At 41.7% G+C, this 22,269-nt stretch overlaps 1 protein-coding gene across 27 annotated transcripts in view; it reads left to right on the top strand.

Moving 5' to 3' along the window:
* CAMK2G (calcium/calmodulin dependent protein kinase II gamma) overlaps window positions 1-22,269 on the top strand; it is a 207,425-nt gene that overhangs the window by 160,859 nt on the left and 24,297 nt on the right. For 26 of the 27 annotated variants that reach the window (XM_042018636.1, XM_042018644.1, XM_042018651.1 and 23 more), the window contains exons 7-13: window positions 2,560-2,662; window positions 3,538-3,621; window positions 4,496-4,590; window positions 7,177-7,299; window positions 9,549-9,632; window positions 10,289-10,331; window positions 18,228-18,268. In XM_042018636.1, coding sequence (XP_041874570.1) covers window positions 2,560-2,662; window positions 3,538-3,621; window positions 4,496-4,590; window positions 7,177-7,299; window positions 9,549-9,632; window positions 10,289-10,331; window positions 18,228-18,268 — 573 coding nt within the window. The remainder of the gene's footprint in view (window positions 1-2,559; window positions 2,663-3,537; window positions 3,622-4,495; window positions 4,591-7,176; window positions 7,300-9,548; window positions 9,633-10,288; window positions 10,332-18,227; window positions 18,269-22,269) is intronic. The other variant, XM_042018655.1, reaches the window with a different exon arrangement.

The raw sequence follows: 22,269 nt of genomic DNA on the forward strand, positions 1-22,269 counted from the left end.
TCCAAAACCAAAACTGCTGGCCAGTGAAAGACTGGATAAATCAATCATTTGACACATTGCAACACATTTATAGCCCCAAAGCCTCTGCAATGTAGTCACCTAAACTCCCTTCCCACACTGTGCAGCTGTGCTGGGAGCTGGGCAGGCTCCAGAATGAAGAGATTTGTGCGGGAAGGTCTGTGTGCCCTGGAGCCCTCTCTGTCTAAAGTGGGAATGGTGATGGTCACCAGTGGTCCAGTTAAATTAATGCAGGATGACACCTGCTACTAGTGTTGGTTTGGGCTTGTTCAACAGTGTACAAGGGGGAAGTAGAAAAATATTTTGCAGAGAGCAAGATAAAAGCACATTGCAAGCTTGGTGACAATGTTCCTCTGGTGTTTTGATCTAGTGAAAAAACCTTTGTGTTTCTGGCAAACTCCCATGCAACACTTTTGACCTTCTGGTTCACAGCACTGTGAAAAAGTGCAAATGATCTACTGTGAACTGTGGCTGCTCTTGATTAAAAGCAATATCCAAGAGGCACTGTTGCCCAAAATTAGGGAGTCTGTGAAAATCAGAAGTGTTTTCCAGTACAGAAGAAGTTTTCCTTGTGTTCAGATATAATCTGGTTTCCTTCCAAAACCTAGCAACTTGTTTAGAACTTATCAACTGCTAGACACTGCCTGCTGTAGTTAATACATTTCTTCTGTTGCTTGCTCTGATTGACTGAAGCTATCCAGGCCTGTGGAGTAACTATTCCTTTTAGCAATGGAAGTTCCTATGTTTTTTGTTTAGTATTTAGATCCGTGCCAAAAGTTGGGCCTTCAGGGTCAGTGTGTAATAACTGCAGAGCTTGCTTCAAGTAAGGTTTTGTCTTTTGCACCTCCCTTTCATAAGCCTGTCTTTTGGATAACATGCTATTAAAGGATGTCAAATGTTGAGCTGCCCATAGGGGCTGTAAGAAATTAGGGAGTGCATTCACATCCTCACCAAAAAGTGAAACCTGAGACGACCCATATGTTGGCAAACATGCACATGGATAAGCACCATTCGCCTTAAGGTGTTTGTTTCTAAAATAGAGCTACAAATAGTGCTTAACTAGCACAAGTCTGTCTTAAATGTTGCTCTTTCTTAGTCAGGCTAAGCCCAGGTTTGATCTGGAGTTGGGAAGGATTTTCAGAAGATTTCACTGGTCTTCTGCTTTAGGGTCTTGTTGATAGTGGTGAATTTTCATTAGTGTAGCTTGATTACTGCAATCTTTTCTCCTTCCCATATAGCGAAGAGTCACTGGCATCCAAATGTATTGAGACCCAGTTCCCCCTCCTTCCATGCTGCTTATGGCAAGGATTCTGTTGAAGAAAGCTTTTTTCCCTTCATTCAAAACAGAAGTAGGCACATGCCCAGTAGTTTAAGACAGATGAGTGAGCAAAGCATCTTGTGCCTGTCAGGCAGAACAGGGGTAAAGTGTTGCTATGGGGTGAAAATGGTAAGCAGGCTGCAAAAAAGACCTTCATCAGATTTGTGAAACTGAGACAAGCTCCTGTTTCTGGATTTCCAGACTACCATCCTGCTCAGTTAAAAAATCAACTTGATATGAATTGCACAAAAGATGAGAAGGGTATAGGATGAGAAACCACATTTGACCTGCCTATCTTCAAGTTGATTTTCCTGCAAAGCCATAATAGCCATCACCTTAAAGCTTTGGGGTTTCAAGGGGTCCCATGTAACTAGCTGCTCTGGTGCTTCAAAGCTGCCAATTCTCAGTCCAGTTTCTGGAGTTGTGTTAAGCCTTCTGCTGAAGTCCTCTGCTGGAGCACAACAGAATTATGGTTTGAGTGAGATTCATCCAAAGTGGAAATGTGAGGGTCAAAAGTCTTGTTTCCCTTTCCCAGCACATGGAGGAAGTGACATGGCTGCTTCTTGTATAGGTGATGGCAGCAGGAGCAAGACAGAATACTTTATGCTGCTGTAAATGTGTAGCATGAAAAAACTGCTTACAAGAATACTCACTGCTGTGCTGCTTATGCCAATTTGAGGCTGAGGCTTTTTCTGTAAGGGATGAGAACTGCTGCCTAGCCAGATGATGCCTTCCCACATTACAGCAGTGTATTTGGCAGCCTGTATTAGCATCATATTTACTTTTTCAGTGCCTTGGGGAGTGTCTAATGTTCAAGGGGAGAAACATCACTGCAGATTGTATCTACTGCATTGTCCCTCCCTTCTTCCCCCACCCCCTTCCCCTCCCCCCTAGTTATCCTCTTTGAGGAGGGCAGAATTGAATTTTGGCTTAGGTGTTGCAGGAACTGTACTGCCAGTGCCCTCTTGTGTCAGCATGTAATGGGCTGGTTTGGAAGAGGCTCTAGCTCCCACAGAGGAGCCAGAGGATTTGTGTTAGACTTGAAAATTTTCTGCCACTCTAGGTCAAGGCCATTCGTTGCTGCTGTTGTGTCTTCCCCTGAACAGGTTTAGTACTGCGTGCTAAATTCTGTCAGCAGGTGCAATTCAGTGATGTGAATACTCAGAGGCTTTAACAAGGATCAGTCTTTCATTCTTACTTTCTTTTTTCTTTCTTCTCCTCAGCCTGAAAATTTACTACTAGCGAGTAAATGTAAGGGTGCTGCTGTCAAACTGGCTGACTTCGGACTGGCTATAGAAGTCCAGGGAGAGCAGCAGGCCTGGTTTGGTAAGACTGAGCTTTCCCACATTTGCTCCCCTGTTTCCTGGTGGCTGGTTGAGTTGCATCCTCCTGAGTATTTTCTCTCAGCTCTTCCAGCACACTTCTGTGTACTTGGCTGCTTCTTTTTCAAGCATGTCAGCCTCTGGGTCTTAGGCACAAGCCTAGGTGCAATAGAGGAAAAACTGATAAATAAAGACAGAAAAATGGCTATGTGTTTCTCTATTTTTCTTCTCTGTTTACAGTGGATGCTAGTGTCAGAGGTGAATGCAGCTGCTAAGTTTAGACCCTGATCTGAACTTTCCTACTGCTCAGAAGTGTAGACATCTGGAATTTTGTTCAGTCACTTTACAGAAATGCATTTGACCTGGCCTTCCTCAGGCACAGTTGGATCTGCCCTTATCTTTGTTTAGCTAAAACATAATTAGAAATGAGACCTTTTCAGGCTAAACATCAGCTCTGAGACTCTGCAGTGCTGCAGAGATTCTGGAAAGATGACTTCTTCTCCTGGTCTCCCCACACCATGTGGCAATGGGATGTGTCCCATCTGTGTCTCGTGTTTTCAAACTCCAAGGCATTAGATGTAACAATGCTATAAGTCCTGGCATCCAAGTTTGTGCCCAGCTGGTTGGCATGGTCCCTCTAACTTGTCTGTTTTTCTTGCAATATACAGGCACTGGATCCCATCTGATTTTTCTATTTTATTTGGGGGGGTTTTGCCTCTTTTTGTCGGTTTACCAAGAGACATCTCTAGCTAATATGAGATGAAGGGTGGGAGAGATGGGGTTTGGAATTTTTTAGTTACCACTAGTAGATTTTGTGATATGGCAAGATCTCTTCTGCTTGGGTACTGTAAGTACTTCATGTCATCCATTTCCTGGCAGGGTTTGCTGGTACTCCAGGCTACCTCTCCCCTGAAGTCTTAAGAAAAGATCCTTATGGAAAACCAGTGGATATATGGGCATGTGGTAAGATTCTGGCAAAATGTTTTACACTTAAACAACATCATTCCATGTAAAAGGGTGATTCCTTGTAGCCTATTGCTGGGAGGGTGCACAGTGCTCCTTTTTACTGGGTGGAGACATGAAGGCACAATGGAGGATAAGCACCTCAATGGTGTAGATGGAATGAATACTGGAGCCTGAACTCAGTTGATTCTGGCTCCTAATCCTTTCCTCAGGCTATCTAGCAGATGTTTGAGACTCCAGAGATAGGACCTGTCTATGCTTTGCAGAGTCAGTTGTTTAGATAACTGTAGCAATTTCCTATTTCACTAACTACGTAGAAGATGAAATACTGAAGAGGGATGATTTTTCTAAAAGAAAAAATGTAAGTGTAAATGTATCTGGGACTGATAAGTTTAAAGATGTATGATATCAGTGTTGCCTGACATGGACTAAATGGTTCTCTGCAGGCCAGGAGTCAGCTTTGTCAGTGTCATTTTTGTCCCAACACCATGCACAGTAAGCATCTGAAAACAGAGTCTTTCCTGAAGTGTCCCTTGCTGCCCAGGAACCCTAGGAGATGTGGCTTCATCCTACTCTGAGAGCAGCTGGGAGTTGTGGCTTGCCAGCCATGGTAGCCAGGGGAGGGTAGAAGGACATCGTGCAGCTCGTTCTAGCTCCTGGCACTGGCATTAAGAGCTGAACATGAAGTGCCAGGGTGGGGTTCAGCAGATGACAGGTTTGTACTGTTTTGCTATCTCAGAAGGCTAAATATGATGGCAAATGAAGATATGGAGCAATCATTGCCTTGGGGACTGTCAAGAGGGAAGGAAGAGGGGCTGAAGGAATAATTGGCATATTAGCCTAACCAGAGTGTATCTGTGTCTCTCCCTCCCAGGAGTGATTCTGTACATATTACTAGTGGGGTACCCTCCCTTTTGGGATGAAGATCAGCACAAACTCTATCAGCAGATCAAAGCCGGAGCCTATGACGTAAGGGCACTTTCTTGCCGAGTACCTGCATGGGTGTAGAAGCCATCCAAAACATGGCACTATCTTACCTGGCGTCCAGCAGCAGGCCCCAAGCTTCTGTGCAAAGTGACGTATGATGTGCTCATACATCTCCTTGTCTTCACTGCCTGGGATACAGTCCTGTTTGGGGCTACTGAGGGGACATGTGGAAAGCATCACAGTGGGCACTAGGACATTGACACTCACTAGGGAAATGCAGAGGGTGGGAAATGGTGTCTTCTAGTAATTTACCACAATTTTACAACAAAGTGTTGCAGATTAGCCAATGCTAACATTTTCAGTGGAGTAGAGGGAAGGTAGAATGAAGGAGCTTGTCTTTATCAAGGCCTAATGAAAAGTATGGGGATCTATTCTGTAGAATAATAGCTTAAATTATGGTCTTTGGTCTCCTCTGTTCCATAGTCCATGGAAATCATGGAGCCCAGTGAGAAGACTGAATAGTGGGGGCTGTTTGAGGGGTGGCATTGCGGTGGGGATCAGCATGGTGGGTTGGAGGCTCTGGTAAAAAGCCAACTAATTCATGGAATACTTCTTAGCACATGGCCAAACTGAGGTGTAAAAAGTGCCTGAAAGAGGAATAGCAAGGAGGTTAGTACTGAGGGAAGCAAAGGTGGTATAAAATGTGGTTTGGGTACCACAGCTTTAATGTTTGACATAAATTCTTCCATGTAAGGAGAGGCTTGAGAAGGAAGAAGGAGCTCCTAGAAATCCTAGCTTGAAGCCTGTGGTCATGAATATCAAGAGGAAGTTGGGGAATTCATTTTGTAGGCTGTCTTGTGGTTCGTATTAAACAAAAATAAAACCCCAAAAGGTGAGGGTTCTGCTAGACTCCTTCTGCCAGTTACTTCCCAGCTTCTGTGCTTGAGACCATGAGAGCAACTGTACTGGTGAGAACAAAGGTCTGCCTGTGTTCTGGCTCAGTGGCTTCCTGAGTGAAAGCAAAGCAATGTCTTTGTACTTGATAGCCTTAAATGGACTTGCCTTGCTGTCCCTCTAGTTTTTGTGTTGCTTGTTCTTATTTGAAGCATTTTTGCACTAATTATATCAATGGGGATTTTCAGGGGTTAAGTACATCTTCCTGTAAGTCATGAAGAGTGAAGTGCCTGATCCCTCCTTATTATCTATTGTTTTTGAATTCTTATCTTTTGTGAACAAATTTCAGTAGATTCTTGCCTCGTTTAGCCTGATAGAAAACTGCTCAAGTTTTACTGATGCACCTGCCCCTGGTGTCCTTACCCAGCACTGAGGGCCCTGTATGCCAGGACCAGTCTGTTGTTCTCCCTTGACCAGAGAGGAAGTGCCAACAGTGAAGTTTTTTTTTTTTTTTTTCCACATTGTGCTGTTGGGTAGGTGTTTTGCAAGACACTATCATGAATACTTCAGAGTTCAGGTGTGGGGAAGGTGTCCTGGCTTGAAACCTCAGTATTATGATTTTTGAGTAGCCTCTTGCAATGTTTGCAGAACAAATTGTATAATGCCTTACCGATGCCTGCGAATGCAGAAATAAAATTATAAGCAAATCAAATACGGCACGTGTATTGTTATGACCCAACTGAGTAAAGCCATAAAAAAGCAGGAGAAAAAAAGATGAAATAAACTTTTTCTAAAGAATGTAGTACTGTAAGGAAATGTTTTCAGGATAAATCAATTTTTTTTCTCCCACTTAAAGATGGGGAGCTTTACCCCAACAGCATATTTGTGTTCTGAAGTTCACCTGTATTTGTACAGTAGATTTGTAGGATTTAATCTCAGCATGCTGTCACCCAAACCACATGCAAGCATCTGCAGGATGGTGTAAATATCTCATCTTTATCATTATTGGAATTATAGCAGAAAGCAGTTACCCCTCATGGATGATCAGCAGCTGAAATACTTGAAATTCTTTTCTTTGTTTTCATGCTTCTGTATTCCCATCCACTGTTACATCTCTCTTGCTCCCCAGGCAATGATCTTGTTGTGGTAGGTGGTTGGTAACAACTTGCTGGTGGGTTGCTACACCTGAGTGACTGGTATTGTTCCAGGATATTGTGTTTTGTGGTGGAAAAAGTGTACCTGATGGGGTGTTCTCTGTTAGTGGGTTTTGCTTTCATGCAGTTTTGCTGTAGTTAACTGTGATTTTCCGTAAGCTGTTACAGCTTTTAGCATGCTGGAGAAAGAGACAGGTGGGGTAAAAAAAGATAGTGCCTGTGTTTTTCATGTAAGAACTCAGTAAAAAAGATCTGTGACTTTACTTTTTTGACTGTTGACTGTGAAAGAAATTTAAAGGTCTGACTTATTCCTAAAAGGCTTTTAAACTCTTAATCTTCTTGCTTATGTCTGGTGAATGGTACACATGTGTCCTGCTGACTGGTACCATTCATTTGCTGGATTCTGGATTATTTTTGTTCAGTGTGGGTTTTCACAAAAATTGGTGGTTTTAGCAAATGTGTTAGCCCTGGTATCAAAGGGGCAAAGTCTGGGATTTAGCTGTGTAGCAGGGGAGAGTGTCTTCTGCTAGTAGAAGATATTTCTACTCAGTTCATCATCTGTTCCTTATTCCTCTTTTAGTTCCCATCACCTGAGTGGGACACTGTGACTCCTGAAGCCAAGAACTTGATCAACCAGATGCTGACAATAAACCCAGCAAAGCGCATCACAGCTGACCAGGCTCTCAAACACCCATGGGTTTGTGTAAGTGTTCTCCTTATTACAGGTTGATTTGGGGTTTACCTTGAATGGACATGCCAGGAAGACTTGAAAAACCCAGAATATTTCAAATATTTCAAATTATGATTTTTTTGGATACTGACCTTCAACAAGCCAACTTTGTCATGCTGTGGTGCTTTTATTGACACAGTAGAAAAGAAAATCCCCTATTCTTTTGGAATTTTGTCAGTGTCCATAGTTTCTGTTTTTTTCCCACATCTTTTCCAATCCATATCATCCTAAAGTGTAAAATGGAGTTTGGCATCAGACAAAAGTTTTAGGACCATTTTGTTCTTCATCTCTGTTTCAGTTTATGGCATAGCATCTTTGCAATATTTGGGACATTTCTGCTATGCTGTAGCTTAATTGGCTGTAAATTGAAATCAGCAAAAAATCTTTTGCTGTTCTGTGTACGTAGTTTCTGCCTTGCCAGACCTCACACATAAGTATTTTCATCTTTTGTAGTTGGCAAGGAAATCCCAGAACATAGCTGGGTGTGGGCATAGGGGAGAGCAGCAGTGATGCACTTTTATCTCTGCAGGATAAAATAGTTTCACCTAAGTCTAACCAGATGCTCTTGTAATACCACAGCATACTTCTGGGATGGGTCTAGTGTGTTCCTTTGCTCATTTGTTCTTGAGAAACTGTGGTGGTAGTGTCCTTCTACCACAAATCAACAGATTATCAATTTAAACTTACTTATGTGAACATGTGTCTAACAGGAGTGTCTGCTGTAAAATGATGCAAGTTCCTTGGAAGTCAAAACTTCACAATAGCTGAGACTACATTTTTTTTTTTTTCTCCTTGCATGCTTGTAAACCATTGCAGTTCCTGTATAATACAACTTTCCTCCCAATGTCTGTAGCCAAAGTTGTATTATGATAGCCCACTCCCTGTGGCAACTTTTCTTCTCTGAGCTAGGGGGAGTTTCAGTTCACTTTCCAGCCATGTCAGCCTCTCACTGAAACTGCTTCCTGTCGAGTCTGTTGATTCCCTTTGCTTTGCAGTCCCTGGGTGCACAATGTATGTTTCCTCTCTGGAGATGGACGGCCGCTCTAAAGTAAATGTTGTAGGAAATCTTAAAAGTTTATCTGAGACACTGAGTTTCTTAGCATCACTGAACTTCTGAAGTATGTGTCCTGACTCTTGTAAGCTCACATCGAACAACTGGAGATTACTGTCTCTCCTGAGGAGGCTGGATGAACAGTGACCACCAGTTGTTTGAGGACACTTCGGCTACATTCTCCCCACATGCTGCCTTGTGTACTGCAGTGGGTGACCAGCTTTGACAGTAGGATCAAAGCAGAGACTTCCCATAAACTAGCTGAACATAAGCATGGTTTACAGTTCTTTTGGGTATTGCAGAATTCTTTCCAAGCAAGAGAAAGTTAGTGGAGACTCTGTTCACACTTATCTGCCAGGTTAGAAATTCACCCACTATCCTTGTAAAGAGAATTCAGGCTTGTGGTTCTATGCAAGAGCAACAGCTACTTTGGCATTAGTCACTGACTTCCTCATGTGCTCTAAATGCTTGGCAGTATCAGTCTCTGATTTCCTCATGTGGTCTTAATGACTGCAGCACTTCTGGGAAGTTGTCTTTTTGCAGCTGATGGGATCCCAGTCTGCTGTGGATGACAGATGTGTATCACGGGATAGAGATTTTATGCTCATTTTTTTGCATTGATACAATAGAAATACATTATCTTTTCTCTTACACACTGAGAATCTGTTTCTGCAATACTGATACAAAGATGCCAAAGCCTCTGCTAGTCAACCTCTTACATTCAGGGGGTTGCCATGTCCAGGAAGGCTGCTGATCACAAGTATTCACTTACTGCTTGAAATTTCCCTTTCAAGCTGTAACTAATGCAGCCTAGGTCTTTTCTAGAGTGCCTCTAACTCGGTTCCCCATGAGTATGCTTGTTCATTTGTTGGCTTTGTCTTCTTACTACCTTAAATCTTGCGTGTGCCTGAAAGGCAGGGAGCACTGATTCTCATCTGTGCCTCAATCATAAATTTCTTGGGCACAGTCCTGTAATAGCCCACCTTGATTTAATGTGTCTTGATGGAAGTTCTCAAGTTATGAACCAGTTGCAAGTGTTTTGCAGCCATGCAGTGGTGAGAGGCTTGGCCATGTCAGCTTGAATGTCTTGACTGATCAGTGCAAGTGGAATAAACTTCCCTGGCTGATTTGGTATGGGCATGTTCTTGATCTTCTGCTGTTTGTTTTTCAGCAACGATCCACTGTCGCATCGATGATGCACAGGCAGGAGACTGTGGAATGCTTGAGAAAGTTCAATGCTAGAAGGAAGCTAAAGGTAAGTACATCTTAATTTGCCTTAAGTTTGTTTTCAGTTCTCTGAGTTTGAGGTTAGTGCCTTCCTAGCAGCAGTACTTTTTTCCATGGCTAGCACAGTGTTAGAGAAGTACCTTATGTGATCCTCCGGTACAGAGTACTGAAGTAGTGTACTGAAGAGCTGGGTAGTTTCTTTCTCCAAGCTCTAAGCTTTTCATGCTTCTTCTGCTACATATTCACCCCTTCTACTTTCTGCCAGCAAGTTGAAATAGAGCAGCTAGTTCTGGGACTTTTAGTTCTGAATGCTCTGCACCTTCCAGTACTAGTGTTACCAGTTGCCTGCAGCTGGGGCAAAGCCTCTGGCCTGTGCACAAAGCAGCTATCTGCTGTTTGAAAGCTAGGAAGCAGCTACATGTTGAAGTGTAATTCTTAGTGCCATTTCGGATTTCCTAGGCTATCCTGCCTGGCATCCAGCTGCTGCTCTAGAAAGGCAGGACTGTGAGTGGTCCTGTGTCAGGCCCAACAGCCACACATGGGAATCCTGGATACACTAGGGTTGTTCAGGGTAGCATTGCTTTACCTCTGCGTTAGTAACTGATGCATTGTGTTCTTCATGGGTCAGCCCAGCCCCTTTCTCAAGTGGCACTTTCTGTTATCCCTGCTTTCTCTTCCCCACAGGGTGCAATCCTCACAACAATGCTTGTGTCTCGGAATTTTTCAGGTAAGTCCTCAATGTTCCCAGCCCTTCCTTGGTTTTGCTTTGTGTGAGTGAGCTGGAGAATATTTTAACCTTTTTGGGGTCAAGTAGGAGGGGAGGAAACATCCTTTCAGTTCATCATGGTGTAATGGTGGTCACTTTGCCTCGGCTGGTGACCAGTGTGAAATAGGAAATGATTTGTTTGGAGAGGAACACATGGTATTGTAGTCTGGTACAAAACAGAAATAAAGTCAGCCTCCATAATCAGCTCACGATACTTTGTTAGCAAATTACTTGTGAGAAATTCTAGCTGGTATCATCAGCTTTCCCATCATAAACCAAGAGTGAAGAGCTCTTATTATGTAGGATAGACCTGAGGCAGGGACAGGGAAGTAATATTGGTGAGAATAGGGACAGGAGCTATTTGGGTATTGTATTACTTTGACTCATCAAAAATGCATCTGAAGTGTCTAGCTATTAGTTTTCCTTCTTGGAGTCTCAGAAGTGGTTTTCATCTTTTTAAATTTAATAGCTGGTAGTCTGGCTCCCACCCAACTGCATTACATAGTGCATTTACTGAAAATGCAAATCTCAACATGTAAATCCATGCTTTTTGGAAGATTATTATCTTGGCTCGGCACACCTAGGTGACGCAGTCTGATCTTCCATTTGGGTGGAAGACCTCTATTTCTAAGCGCTTTAGGTTTATGAGATTCTTTGTTTTCTTTACCCTCTCTGTAATTTTTTTTTCTCTTTTAAAAGAGCAATCATTGAATGCATGAGTCAGATTTTTATTGCACCTGACTACAGCTGCTTTCAAGTGGAAGTCTGCTGTATGGATTATGTGATGATGGAAGTGTATTAATTTCATCTGGCCATTTACTAATGGTGGATATCAATAATTATATTCTGGGTGTTGTTACAATAAACTTGGAATGAAAACCTCTGTGAAATGATCATCCCAGCATACAAAGTGCACGTTCATGCATACATTCTTCTGCGAACTCAAGGCAGTGTTTTTAACCTTCTGTATGGTGCTTTAAAAAAAAAAAAAAACGAAACATATGAAACCATGCTGCAATTAAGGGACAACCATCTGCAACATCTGAACACTTTTTTTTCATGGTTCTTGCTTTCGGGTAAAGCTCTGCCCATGTGTCAGCATTATTTGAGGCTATAGCAATTTCTTTTTACTGCATTTCTCATTGTTTGGCCTTAAAGGGATGGAGTGATTTTATCCATTCATCTGTCCCAGGATTGTGCCATTATAGGACTTAAAAATTCTATACTGTTTTCTGAGATTGATTCTGAAATAACTATTTGAGGAGCTATGGCACAATGACAGGACTTCCGCAGGCCTATACAGAACAAAACATTTTCTTGGGCCTTCTGCTGGTGTGAACTGTTTTTGTTCTATTTACACAGCTTGTTTTTATTTCACTTAATTGATGATTCTGAAATAGACAGGACTTTTATTCTTTTTTTTTTAATAAACTGAAGTTTTAGATTAATTTTTAGTCTGCAAATGTTGTCACTTCTAATGAAGCTGCAGAAGTGCTTGGGTAAGAAAATCTCCTATGGCTCAGATTGTGAGTACATGAAATGCCAGAGAGAAGGGTTCTCCTTAATGGTGTGTGACCTATACATCCACTTAATCCCTGAGCTAGTACCGAGGAGAAAAATCTTTCTCTACTCATTCTTCTCTGTCTCAAGGGCTGAAGCTGCTGGACCCACTTCAGTTAACAACTGAAGAAAAGGAAATCCTAGGTGGCCCATAGTGAGTGCAGGGTTTGCAGTGTCAGTGAGTTCTGCTTTGAATATAAACTGTGATTCCAAGTATGAGACATTCAAAAAAACTGTCCAGAGAGAGATGTTGTGAATTTAGATGCAAAGTCTCTATCAAGAGTAGGAATGCCTTACGTTTTTATGTTTCTAAAGAGGTGAGATCATCTACTCCTATTTTCTTTGTAGGACTGTATGTAATATGAGCTTGACATTTTTTTTAATTGTAATTGTTTTTTAATTTACTTAGGTTTTCTAGTTGCTGCAGTTGAAGTAGATACATCTGCTGGAATTAAAGAATAAATGCATGCTAACTAAAAGTAATAAGTTTAAAAGTTTGTGTGGGAACTTTGGGTAGAGCTCAGACTTTTCTTATCATGACAGGCATCTAACTGCCCTTGAAGAGTTCTGCAATAATACTTGTTTCTTTCCCTAAGGGCTTTTTATTTTCTCTAATTGGGTGACACTATTTTGTGGGTTTTTAAAAGTCCCGTTCCCAGCAGACAGGGAACTAGATTTATGAAGAGAGAAGCTTCTTCTTGTCTGGGGATGAGATCTCCTAAAAGCTTCTTTCACAGATGTTTTGAACAAAGAGGAAAATGAAGGCTCATGTGACCCCAGTATCAATTAATTAGGCACGACTGTACTATCTGCAGGAAATATGAGAGGACTCCTTTAATCTTGTTGTCATTACTATCTCCTGTGTCACATTTTGTAATATGGAGTTCCTTCGCTGTGTAGGCCTGTGATAAATTGTATACCTAAAGAATCTGTAGCAGTACTCACTCTCTTTTTTAGTCTACCAAAAATTCTTGCTTTTTACAAAGAAAAAAAACAAAAACAAAAACAAGTTTCTGTTCTTTTGTGAGTAATTTGTTGCTTGCTATGTGCCTTTTGCCCCAGGCCAGTTAAGTTAAAGGATATCTGGTTCCTTTCCCCAGTTATGATACATTTAGCCATTTAATATTGGCTGTTTGTGGTTCACTTTAGAAGACTGCATCTCAGGCCAGCTGTGGGCTATTTGTTAAAAGCAGGTACAGTTGCACTCCTTTCAGTATAAGTCAGGAAGTTGAAACCTGGCTATAATATGGGATCTGTAGCTTCTCTCCACGCTCTGGTGTGGTTAATTCAGCTGCAAGAGAGAACAATGCAATCTAAGTTTTGTTGTCAGATTGTTAGGGTCACACCAGGCTATACACAGGATTACTTGGGTGTTCACCTGGAGCTTCTGATGTTCAGATAATCCAAGCAAACACTGATCTGCATTCACTTACATAATACACAAGTGCAGTTGGGTAAATCAACTGGTTAGATCATATGCAAGAAACTCCTAAATCATCTTCTGAGAAGTAAATGTAAATTTATTACTAGGAGAGAGTTGGCAAGGTTTTCAGAGATTCCTGCAATATTTAAGGGTGCCTGGACACATTTATGGAGATAAAACTCTGTAAATAAGCTTGCTATAAACTGAGTGAAAGGATGGAAAAAACCTGGTTTTCATCTTAGGAGCAGCCATCTTCACAAAATGCTGAGAAGTGGCTTTTTTCCTTAAGTTGATTTTTATGCACAACTTACAAATGGCCTATGTGAAATTCTTAATACTGTTTTCCTAAGGGGATTGCAACTGTTGGTTTGGGGAGCTGTTCAACAAGCTTTCACACTGAAATTCACTTCTGTCACGTGGTTCAGCACAAGTGCTGTGTCCAAAATACATCATAAGGCAGACATTGAAGGTAATTAAGCCTTATGCCCGAAACCTCTATTTTTAACTGATGTTGAGCTTTTTTCTGGGTTATTGTCACTGCTTGCTCAAGTCAGTTTTGTAAGGGAGTTATGGCAGCGTGTGACAATAACTGGAATTCGGTACGTGTCTCTACGGATCTTTATTAACCGATGTGCAGGTTTGGGATTTTAACTAGATAGGTGAGGTTGAGAGAGGCTGGAGGAAGATTCAAGGAGCAGAGTTCTTTCTAACTAAGTAAAGAAGGCCTGAATATGCCTGTGCATGTTTAGTGTAACCTGTACAGAGACATTTTTAGCTGACTAAAGAGCAAGGAGGAAGAAATAATACAAATACTGAAATGGTACTGTAATATATTGCTGTCTTGTTACACCCTTCCAGAAGTGTGTGTGAAACTGAATTTTTGCTATTTTGTGTGTGTGTGTATGTACATACATATATATATATGTATATATTTATATGAGGTTGAAATTTGAGTTCTTTCCTTTAACTGAAATGAGTAATATATTTGAAGCTTCTACTATGTTGTGTTAGGTAGATATTGATTCAGGACCAGAAACTTGTAACTCCTGGTATGAATCCAAAGGATGAAAATATGAAGGGGGAAAAGATTATTAAGGTATTTCCAGAGCTTTGACTAAATAAGTGTAACATCACTGGAAACCACATTTTCCAAGAAGAAGATTAAGTCACATTTAATGAAAAATTAAGTTGTCTTTAGGTGTTTTTTCTGTATCTATTAAATTTCTTAAGAAACAGTAAGGGGTTTTAGTGAATGGTGCTCAACTACTACAGTGTGGACCTGCCAAAGTAGTGGATTTCAGGAAGTAACTTCCATTCGCAACTTCCTAGAGTGATACGGATTTCATTACTGCATTTAAGTGTTTATCACATAGCCAGAGAGTCTAATTCATCATCAAATTGGATGTAAATGATTATAATCATTTCTTCTACTTCTACATTCCTCTCTCTAACGTTTAGGAAAGCTCTGTGAATACTTTTTTTTGTGGTGTTTATCCTTAATAAATAGATACTCTTGAAGTTACACTGCATTCATGGGCATTGTTTGTGATGGTAGCCAGAAGTGCTTCTTGTGACTGTAGACTGACTGTTGACTCCTTTGTGGTGACCCCAGAAGTGACATCGAGTTGAGAAATAGTTAATATGACTTTCTTCAAACTGAGAATATGAGGATGTCAAGCTGCAATTCTGTGTCATTGGGAAGTCTGTGTTGGTATGATACAATTTTTATTTTATCAAGTCTCACTAAAGTCCAGAATTCTTCAGGTACAAATGCTTATGTTTAGAAGGCAGAACTTGGCTTGTCTGTTAGACTAGCATGGTAAGTTAGTCAGACTTAATAAAAGCAACCGCAGTGTTCCTCCTGCATCCCCAAAAAAAACTCTGGAAGCTTAACTGAGGTGAGAAATGTAACTGAGTTTTGGCAGCTGAGGGCAGGGCAAACCCAAGGGCAGGCTGGATGAAGGGCTGCTCTCTCTGGAAGAGGAGCAGTAGGACTGGCAGTGGGGAAGATACCACCTGTGGCTGTCTTTGGAGTGGGTATTTCAATTCCTCTTCAGTCCCCTCTTGGCTCTGGTACGTCCAGAGTGTCTGGTGTTTATTGCTGATGAGTTCAGCATTAGGGATTTGTGTTTCTGCCAGGAGCATGGTTCAGAGCTCAGGCTGTTTCCTATGGAGGCCAAAACTGAGAAATGCGGGAAGAGGGAGGGGTATGTGCAGGAGAGGCCTTTTGTGTTTCTCTTCAGAGATTAACTGAAGAGTGTCTTGTTAAGCCAAGAACAGAATTCTGTTTTTAAGTTACTGGGTTAACAGCATGTGCTTTTGTGTTTCTTTACTCTAGGAGAACTCTTAGCTCACTGAGAAGAGGGAATTTAATCCCTTTAATATGTAGAGGAAATGGGAAGGATAGAAAAAAAATTAATACTAGTATCTCATGCCTGGAAAACCATAGAGCACTGGTACAAGACCATTCCAGGAACAGTAAAGAATCTGCCTGCATCTGTCTTTGGATTTTTCCCCTCCTGTTGTCTCTTTGCTAATCTGCCTGTCTTCTAAAATGATTATTGTTACAGGAAGTCTTGTTGCTTGTGCAGAAATCCCTTTTAATTTCCGTCTTGTAACATGTACAGGTTGATCTGTGGGTAGACCTGCATGCTTCCCTTTTGCCTGAGGTGTCTGAATCATCTTCATGTGTGAATGCATTTCATGGGCTCTCCAGCTGTCCTTATAAACCACAGTACGCTGCAAGAACTAAATACACCACAGACCAAGTTTCTTTCTACAGTACTGGGATGCTGTCAGGCCTGTGGGCGAGCAGCGTGTGCCATGCAGAGGTGCAGTCAGGGAAGGAGGCTGGACAAGCAGGCTGCAGCCCAGCACAACATTACGTAGTGCTGGGCTGCAGAGTGGGACTCTCAGCTGAATTTTCTTTAATGTTGTAGAACATGATTTTAAGCTGTCTTCTGTCCACAAAGACAAATGTGAGGTTGTGGGAAAACTGCAGAAAGTGTGAAAAATGTTGCTTGCCTGCTTGTCTCTGGGTCGTCCCCAGAACATATGGTGGTACTCTTTTGCTTTTCTGATGGTGTTGGGTTTTTTTCACTTCAAGGATGTCCCATTTGGCATATTTGTTAAGTTGCAGAATCCTTTACTCCTTCTGAAGTGTTGTAAGGCTGTAACAGTTCCTTGTTTTCAGCAGTTGTTGTGTGAGATGCCTTGATGCATGTGCAGTATGAACGCTGGACCCCTTTTGATCCTGTAGTCACGTTGTTCTCCTTCTCACTTGCATGTAGAATCAAGCTAGCCTTTGTCATGCCTTGAAGGTGGCCAGAACTTGTTTGTCTTGCAGTCTTGCAATGCTTTAATATGTTTACACTCAGCAAAGAGACTGTTTCAGGGCAGATGAGTTGTTTGGGTCACTTGGCCCACCTTCGTGTGTGCACATTGAAACACTGTGGTTTGACATATCTCATTCAGAAAACCTCTGCATGAGGTTCTTCTGGTGTTCTTGGTTACTGAGAACTGGAATGAAAACAAAATTGTAATCTAGCTTTATACTTGCATTAGGGAGTAGAATTAGGAAACCAATTCAAAGATTCTAGGAAGCTTATATGGGGTGCCACCTCTTTGTTGGGAGGAGATGCTGTAGTCATTTGCACCAACTCAGCTAATATTGTGTAGTTAATCTGTGTCTGTAGGGTCTTGTAGGGAAGGCAGGGTGGAAAATGTGGTTGACATAAAATTAGAACAGTTGCTTAGGTATCGCAAAATCCTTTTTTGCCTAATGTTGCTGCTTCTAGAGAGACTGAGCACTCTGTGCAAGTTGGTCAGCATGTCCTTGGGAATGGAACATTTCAACAGTCACGTGAGCATTGTCTTAGGACTTGCCTTTTCCCTAGGCCTCATCTTTGCTGCACCTAAAACCCAGGTGCCCGGACCCATAAGCTTCCCAGCAGCTGATTAGGAGAGCCATATCATATGTTGGTACAGTAGTTGTCTTTCATGCTGTTTACAGACGTTGAAACAACTGAAAACATTCTTCATAAGTAGACAAGATATGTTTTATATCTGTTGAAATTGTAGATGGAGTCTTACTGTTGACAGTTGATGTCAATGTACCATTTTGCTGTAATAGATGGAGCATCTTCATCACTCCCAAGTGTGCCTTCTGCCAGGCATTTGTTGTGGGCTCTCTCAGTGTGCTTATCATTCTCTCAGTTTCATTGATAGTGCCAGTTGTTCAAGTTGAGCACAGAAGAGCATTGTTATCTTTCAGTGAAGAAATTCAGCCTAGTTCCCTGTTTCTTTTGCCATTCTCTCTTTTTTTAACAGTTGTCAGATGCTGCCTTTTGCACTTTTTCAGTCCCTTCCTTTTAGTTGTCCAGCCATCCTCAGAGTAACTGTGAGTAACAGTAATCAGAAGGCTTCTGTGTTATCAGTACACCCTTTATAAACCACATGTGTTATGTGGATGGCTGCACTTATAGGTGCAGCCTTTATCCTGTTGCAAAAATCTGACAGATTTCTTAAGCTTTTCCCCCTGTAACTGCTGACACTTCTGGATGGGGTCACAGTGTGAGAGTGGAGCATTGACAGAGAAGCTCTAAATTACCATTTCAGACTTGGTTCTCTTGAGGTGGTAAAAGTGGTAGTATTTTTGCTTAAATAGGTGAATGACAGATAGGGTAGACGACTCTCTGCTATCAGGATGGATTTAATGAGTGACTTGTCCTGTTTTCCAGGTCTCTTGCTGCTAGAGAGGAGTTAGCAGGATGGTTGTCCTTCTGAAGTTTTGTGCATTTTTGAGGGAAGTGGTGGGGGGAGAGAGAGAGAAGTCTTGTAACCAAAATCTGACCTACTTCTGCTTCTCTCCACAGCTGCCAAAAGCCTGCTGAACAAGAAGTCAGATGGAGTGAAGGTAAGTTCTTGCTTTGCCATTTCACTGTCTCTCCCACCATCTGAACAGGAGGCAGCCACTCTCTCTGGTGCCCGTCCCCTTCCAGGGTAAAACCACAGCCCTGTCCTGTGGCTGGGATTGCTTATAAACAGTGTCTTGTTATGGAAGCCTGGGTGGGATCTTAGTGTTCCCTACATGCACAACTAGCTACATGCACTGTTGTAGCAGGAGGAATTCCTTTTCCCCTTCCTGTGATGTATGGAGAAGTGGTCAGCACTGGATTAGAAAGACCAAGGACTTGCTCAGTTGTGACACATGCCTCTGACTAGTCTGTTTTGTTCAGTGCAGAGTGATGATATACCCAGCAGACCCCATGGAAGTTTTTTTGTCTACTCCCTTGGACAGATGCTGAAGGTTGAGCTGGGAAGAAGGGTGGGGAAGGAGGAGCCTCCAAATGTTCATGTTTGGACAGAACGGAAACTGAGTATTGCATTAAGAGTTCAGTTCATGTGCCTGAAGTTGAGGCACTTTTCTGTTCCCTTCTGAAGGGAATTACTTTTTCCCCACTTCAATGTCCCTCTTTGTGTTGCATGGTCATAATTTAATTCTGGAGGTTACATAGGCCCTTGCAAAGGCTCTGTTGTTGCAGGCAGCAGCCCTTTACCATCTGGTACTGGAGGAGAGATAATTACAGTCTAGAGCACAGTCCTCCCCTAACTGTTCCAAAGGATAATTGTCCTCCACATGGAAAAGAAGAGTTGGGTTTATTTGCTTGCATTTTTCTTTGAAGTCCAAACCTTTCTCCACAGCTGTTAGGTGGAGCAGTTCATCTCCTGGTTTAGCACTGTGGACAGTCTTCATTCTCCCCATGCTGGGAGGCTGACATTCACACTGCAGGACCAGCACACTTGTTCTCTCCTGCTTTCTGAGCCTTTTTGCATTTTAATGAGGCTTTGTTCCCAGAGGCCTCACAGTACAAGCAGGCTGCTGGAAAAAGAGGTGTTTTCAGAAGTTACGGGGTTTTTTTTGGGAACTGCTCTAATAAAACATGCATTCTTACAGTTCTGCAGTATTCTTCCCTACTGACACCCAAGTTTTGGGGTTAGTTTTTTTTGATCAAAATGCTCTATGAAAATGCTGTTCTTGCCCTAGGATTCTTGTCTTTGAAATGTGCCAGCAAGAGTGAGCTTTTGGCCATTGCACCAGCCTGCCTCTTGTACAGACATGCATTGAATGCATGCACACTAATACAGCAAGTGTGTTATAGTTGCTGCATTTGTTGATATTGAAAATATTACAGTAGAATTCCAGTGGAATAAGAATGGATTATCCCAAATGTTGTGAACTGTGAACCAACAGCTGCTTGCTTCAAAATCTTGGGTCAAAATATTCAAAAAATGGACAAAGGATGTGCATGTAAATCTTGAGGCACAACTTCCTGATAGTGTAGTTACAAGGAGACCCTGTATGTTAGAACCTTCCAGCTCCATGGAAAGCTTGTGGTGTTTGGTTCATGGAGTACACCTCTTCCTCTGTGTCTTCCTCTGTGAAAAGGATAATTATAGATTTACTTTTCTTCAGCTCTTTGCAGTATATGTTGTTCCTCCTATGTGTAATTGAATACCTGTAAAGTGGAAGGTATATTAGAGAGCATAGCATTCTCTGTTCATGGTGAATGAGATTTTCCTCAGGAAACCACTGCTTTTGCAGGACACTGGAGACCTGCAGTCAAGAGTCTGCATGCAGCTTCCTCCCTCCAAACTCTTACAGCAGTCTGGCTTTGCAGTGTGAAGCCCAGTGTTGTCCATGAGGTGCTTTGCTCATGTTCATCCTGGGCTGAGGGCCCTCAGGAGAGGAGTTTAAGCTTCCCATTTTCCCTAAATGGTGTCTATCTTCAAGTGTGGGTTTTGAATCCTCATTTCTGTAAGTGTTAAAACTCAGAAATAATAATATATTTCTCATTAAAGCTCCTGTTTTGACTTACTCTTCTGCTCAGTAATACAGAATTTTAAAAGTACAAGTTGTTTTCCCCCAGTGCTAAGCTTGGACAAGATAGAGAGTGGGTAGTGGTCTGTGTATGTTTGTAGGACATCCTTAACACTTCTGTTGTAGGATTTCTGTGTCTATGTGCTTATCTCTTTCCTTGCCCTACTGTAATGGGTGCTGCATCCCATTAGTCGCCCCATGGTAGCGTAGCCCTTTACCATGTCCATTTGCTTATTGGAGCAGTACTGGCCCATTGGCTGCTGGAGACAATCTCTGTGCTGGTCACTGGTTGGTGGCCTCACCATTGTGACCAGCATACTTGTCATGTGTTGCTCCTTTTGCAGGAAACTTGTCATTTTAGCTCCACTCACTTTCTCACCCTGTACAGTTCTGACAAACAACTCTGCCAGTGCCTGGCTGAGTTGGGAGCATCTGGTCTTACTTGCAGCAAATGATGATTTTCTGCCCATTGCAGTAATGCAGAGCACAAATACCGTGGCTTGAGCACCAACCAGATTTTCAGCTTTGCGGTGTCCTTTTCACTCTCACTTCCTATATAAATTATTCTAACATCAGATGTAGGTTTAGAACAAGCACTGCATGTGGTAGTTTTAACTGTAGTCTGCTGCTGACCACATGCCATCTGGTTAGGCTGTTTCTCATGTTTCCTCCAGATAAGCAGACTGGTTTGTTTGATGGTTGAATTTTCTGTTTGTTTTTCTCTTAAAACCTTCTTGGAAATCAACTCTTTATGGAGATTTGAGAGAAAATACATTTCAGTTTCTTCAGTGGTTTTATCTGATCCAGGGTGACTATGCACCATGAGGCTGTTGTCACAGATATCCACAAAGTAGATAAGAATAAAAGAGTATTTCTCTTAGAAGGAGTATTTCTTCCACAAGTGGATTATTACACTAGTGTAAAACTTAATGGCTTTAAAGACACTGAGAAAAAAGTACTGCCAGTTTGTATTAATTTACTTTCTGTTCGAGGTAACTTTCCCTGGTTTTTGGCTGGCATTCAGAGCTGTCTGTGCTAGAATTCTGGATTGTTTGACAAGTACAGTAGGAATTTCTATTACACAGTATTACACAATACTATGTAATTGTGAGACATATACATCTTTCTCAGGCTTTATTCCCAATAACTCCGTGAAAATGTGTGTTGGTGAATTTCTGACGCAAGGTACAGCATGTCTTGCTGACTTAGCATAAATGAGAGAGGAATGATTTAATAGTCATACGTGGTGATATGAGCATCTAGTGTGAGTTGTGTTGAGCTGATACATAAAAAAAGGCACAAATTTTTTTTCTCTAGCAATAGGCTCAATTCCTTTGCTGAAGAAAGTTTGACACTAAAGCAATGAAGATGCACGCATTTTACTTGGATCAGACCATTTTGGAAGGGAGTGGGAGAAAGAAAGAAAGAAACTTTTTTTTTTTAATTCCAATACTAGTGTGTCCACACTGGGGTTCTTTTGATAAATTTCCATGGATATGACCCTCTCTTCTAGCAAATTCCTTTCCAAAATCTATTTGAACCATTCCTGGTTTTCATTTTGCACTGTTGCTTCTATTTCAAGTACTAATTCTGCTAATTGGTAGATATTTCATCAGCTTGGCACTTGAGAACTTTTCCATTATCTTAAATAATGAATGATTTAAACTGCCTTGAATCTTAAATTCTGCCTGCTCACCAAACCTTTGTAGTGCTGCACTCACTTTCTTCAAGCAGAATTTGGATCCAAGCTGTTGGAGTAGCAGCAGGAAGGCCCAAGTTTTATCCTCAAGGAATATGCTTTCCTGCTTTCAAATCCAGAAAGTGAGACTAGAAGATACTAAGTGAGGAGATGCAGAGCCATGTAACATACCACATATCTTGTGGTCATCACTGTAGGTCCCAGGTATTTTTTTAAGATTCTAAATTTATGAGCAACATTGTGCAGCTACCATTTTAAAATTTACTTTAGATAGTTTCACATCAAATTTATTTGCTTTCTTGTTCCCCCTTCTGCCTGTAATCTGGACTTGCCATCT

The sequence above is a fragment of the Corvus kubaryi genome, unplaced genomic scaffold, assembly GCF_017639235.1.
Source record: "Corvus kubaryi isolate FWS band 111438036 unplaced genomic scaffold, C.kubaryi_AGA036_p1.0 138, whole genome shotgun sequence".
Lineage (NCBI taxonomy): Eukaryota > Metazoa > Chordata > Aves > Passeriformes > Corvidae > Corvus > Corvus kubaryi.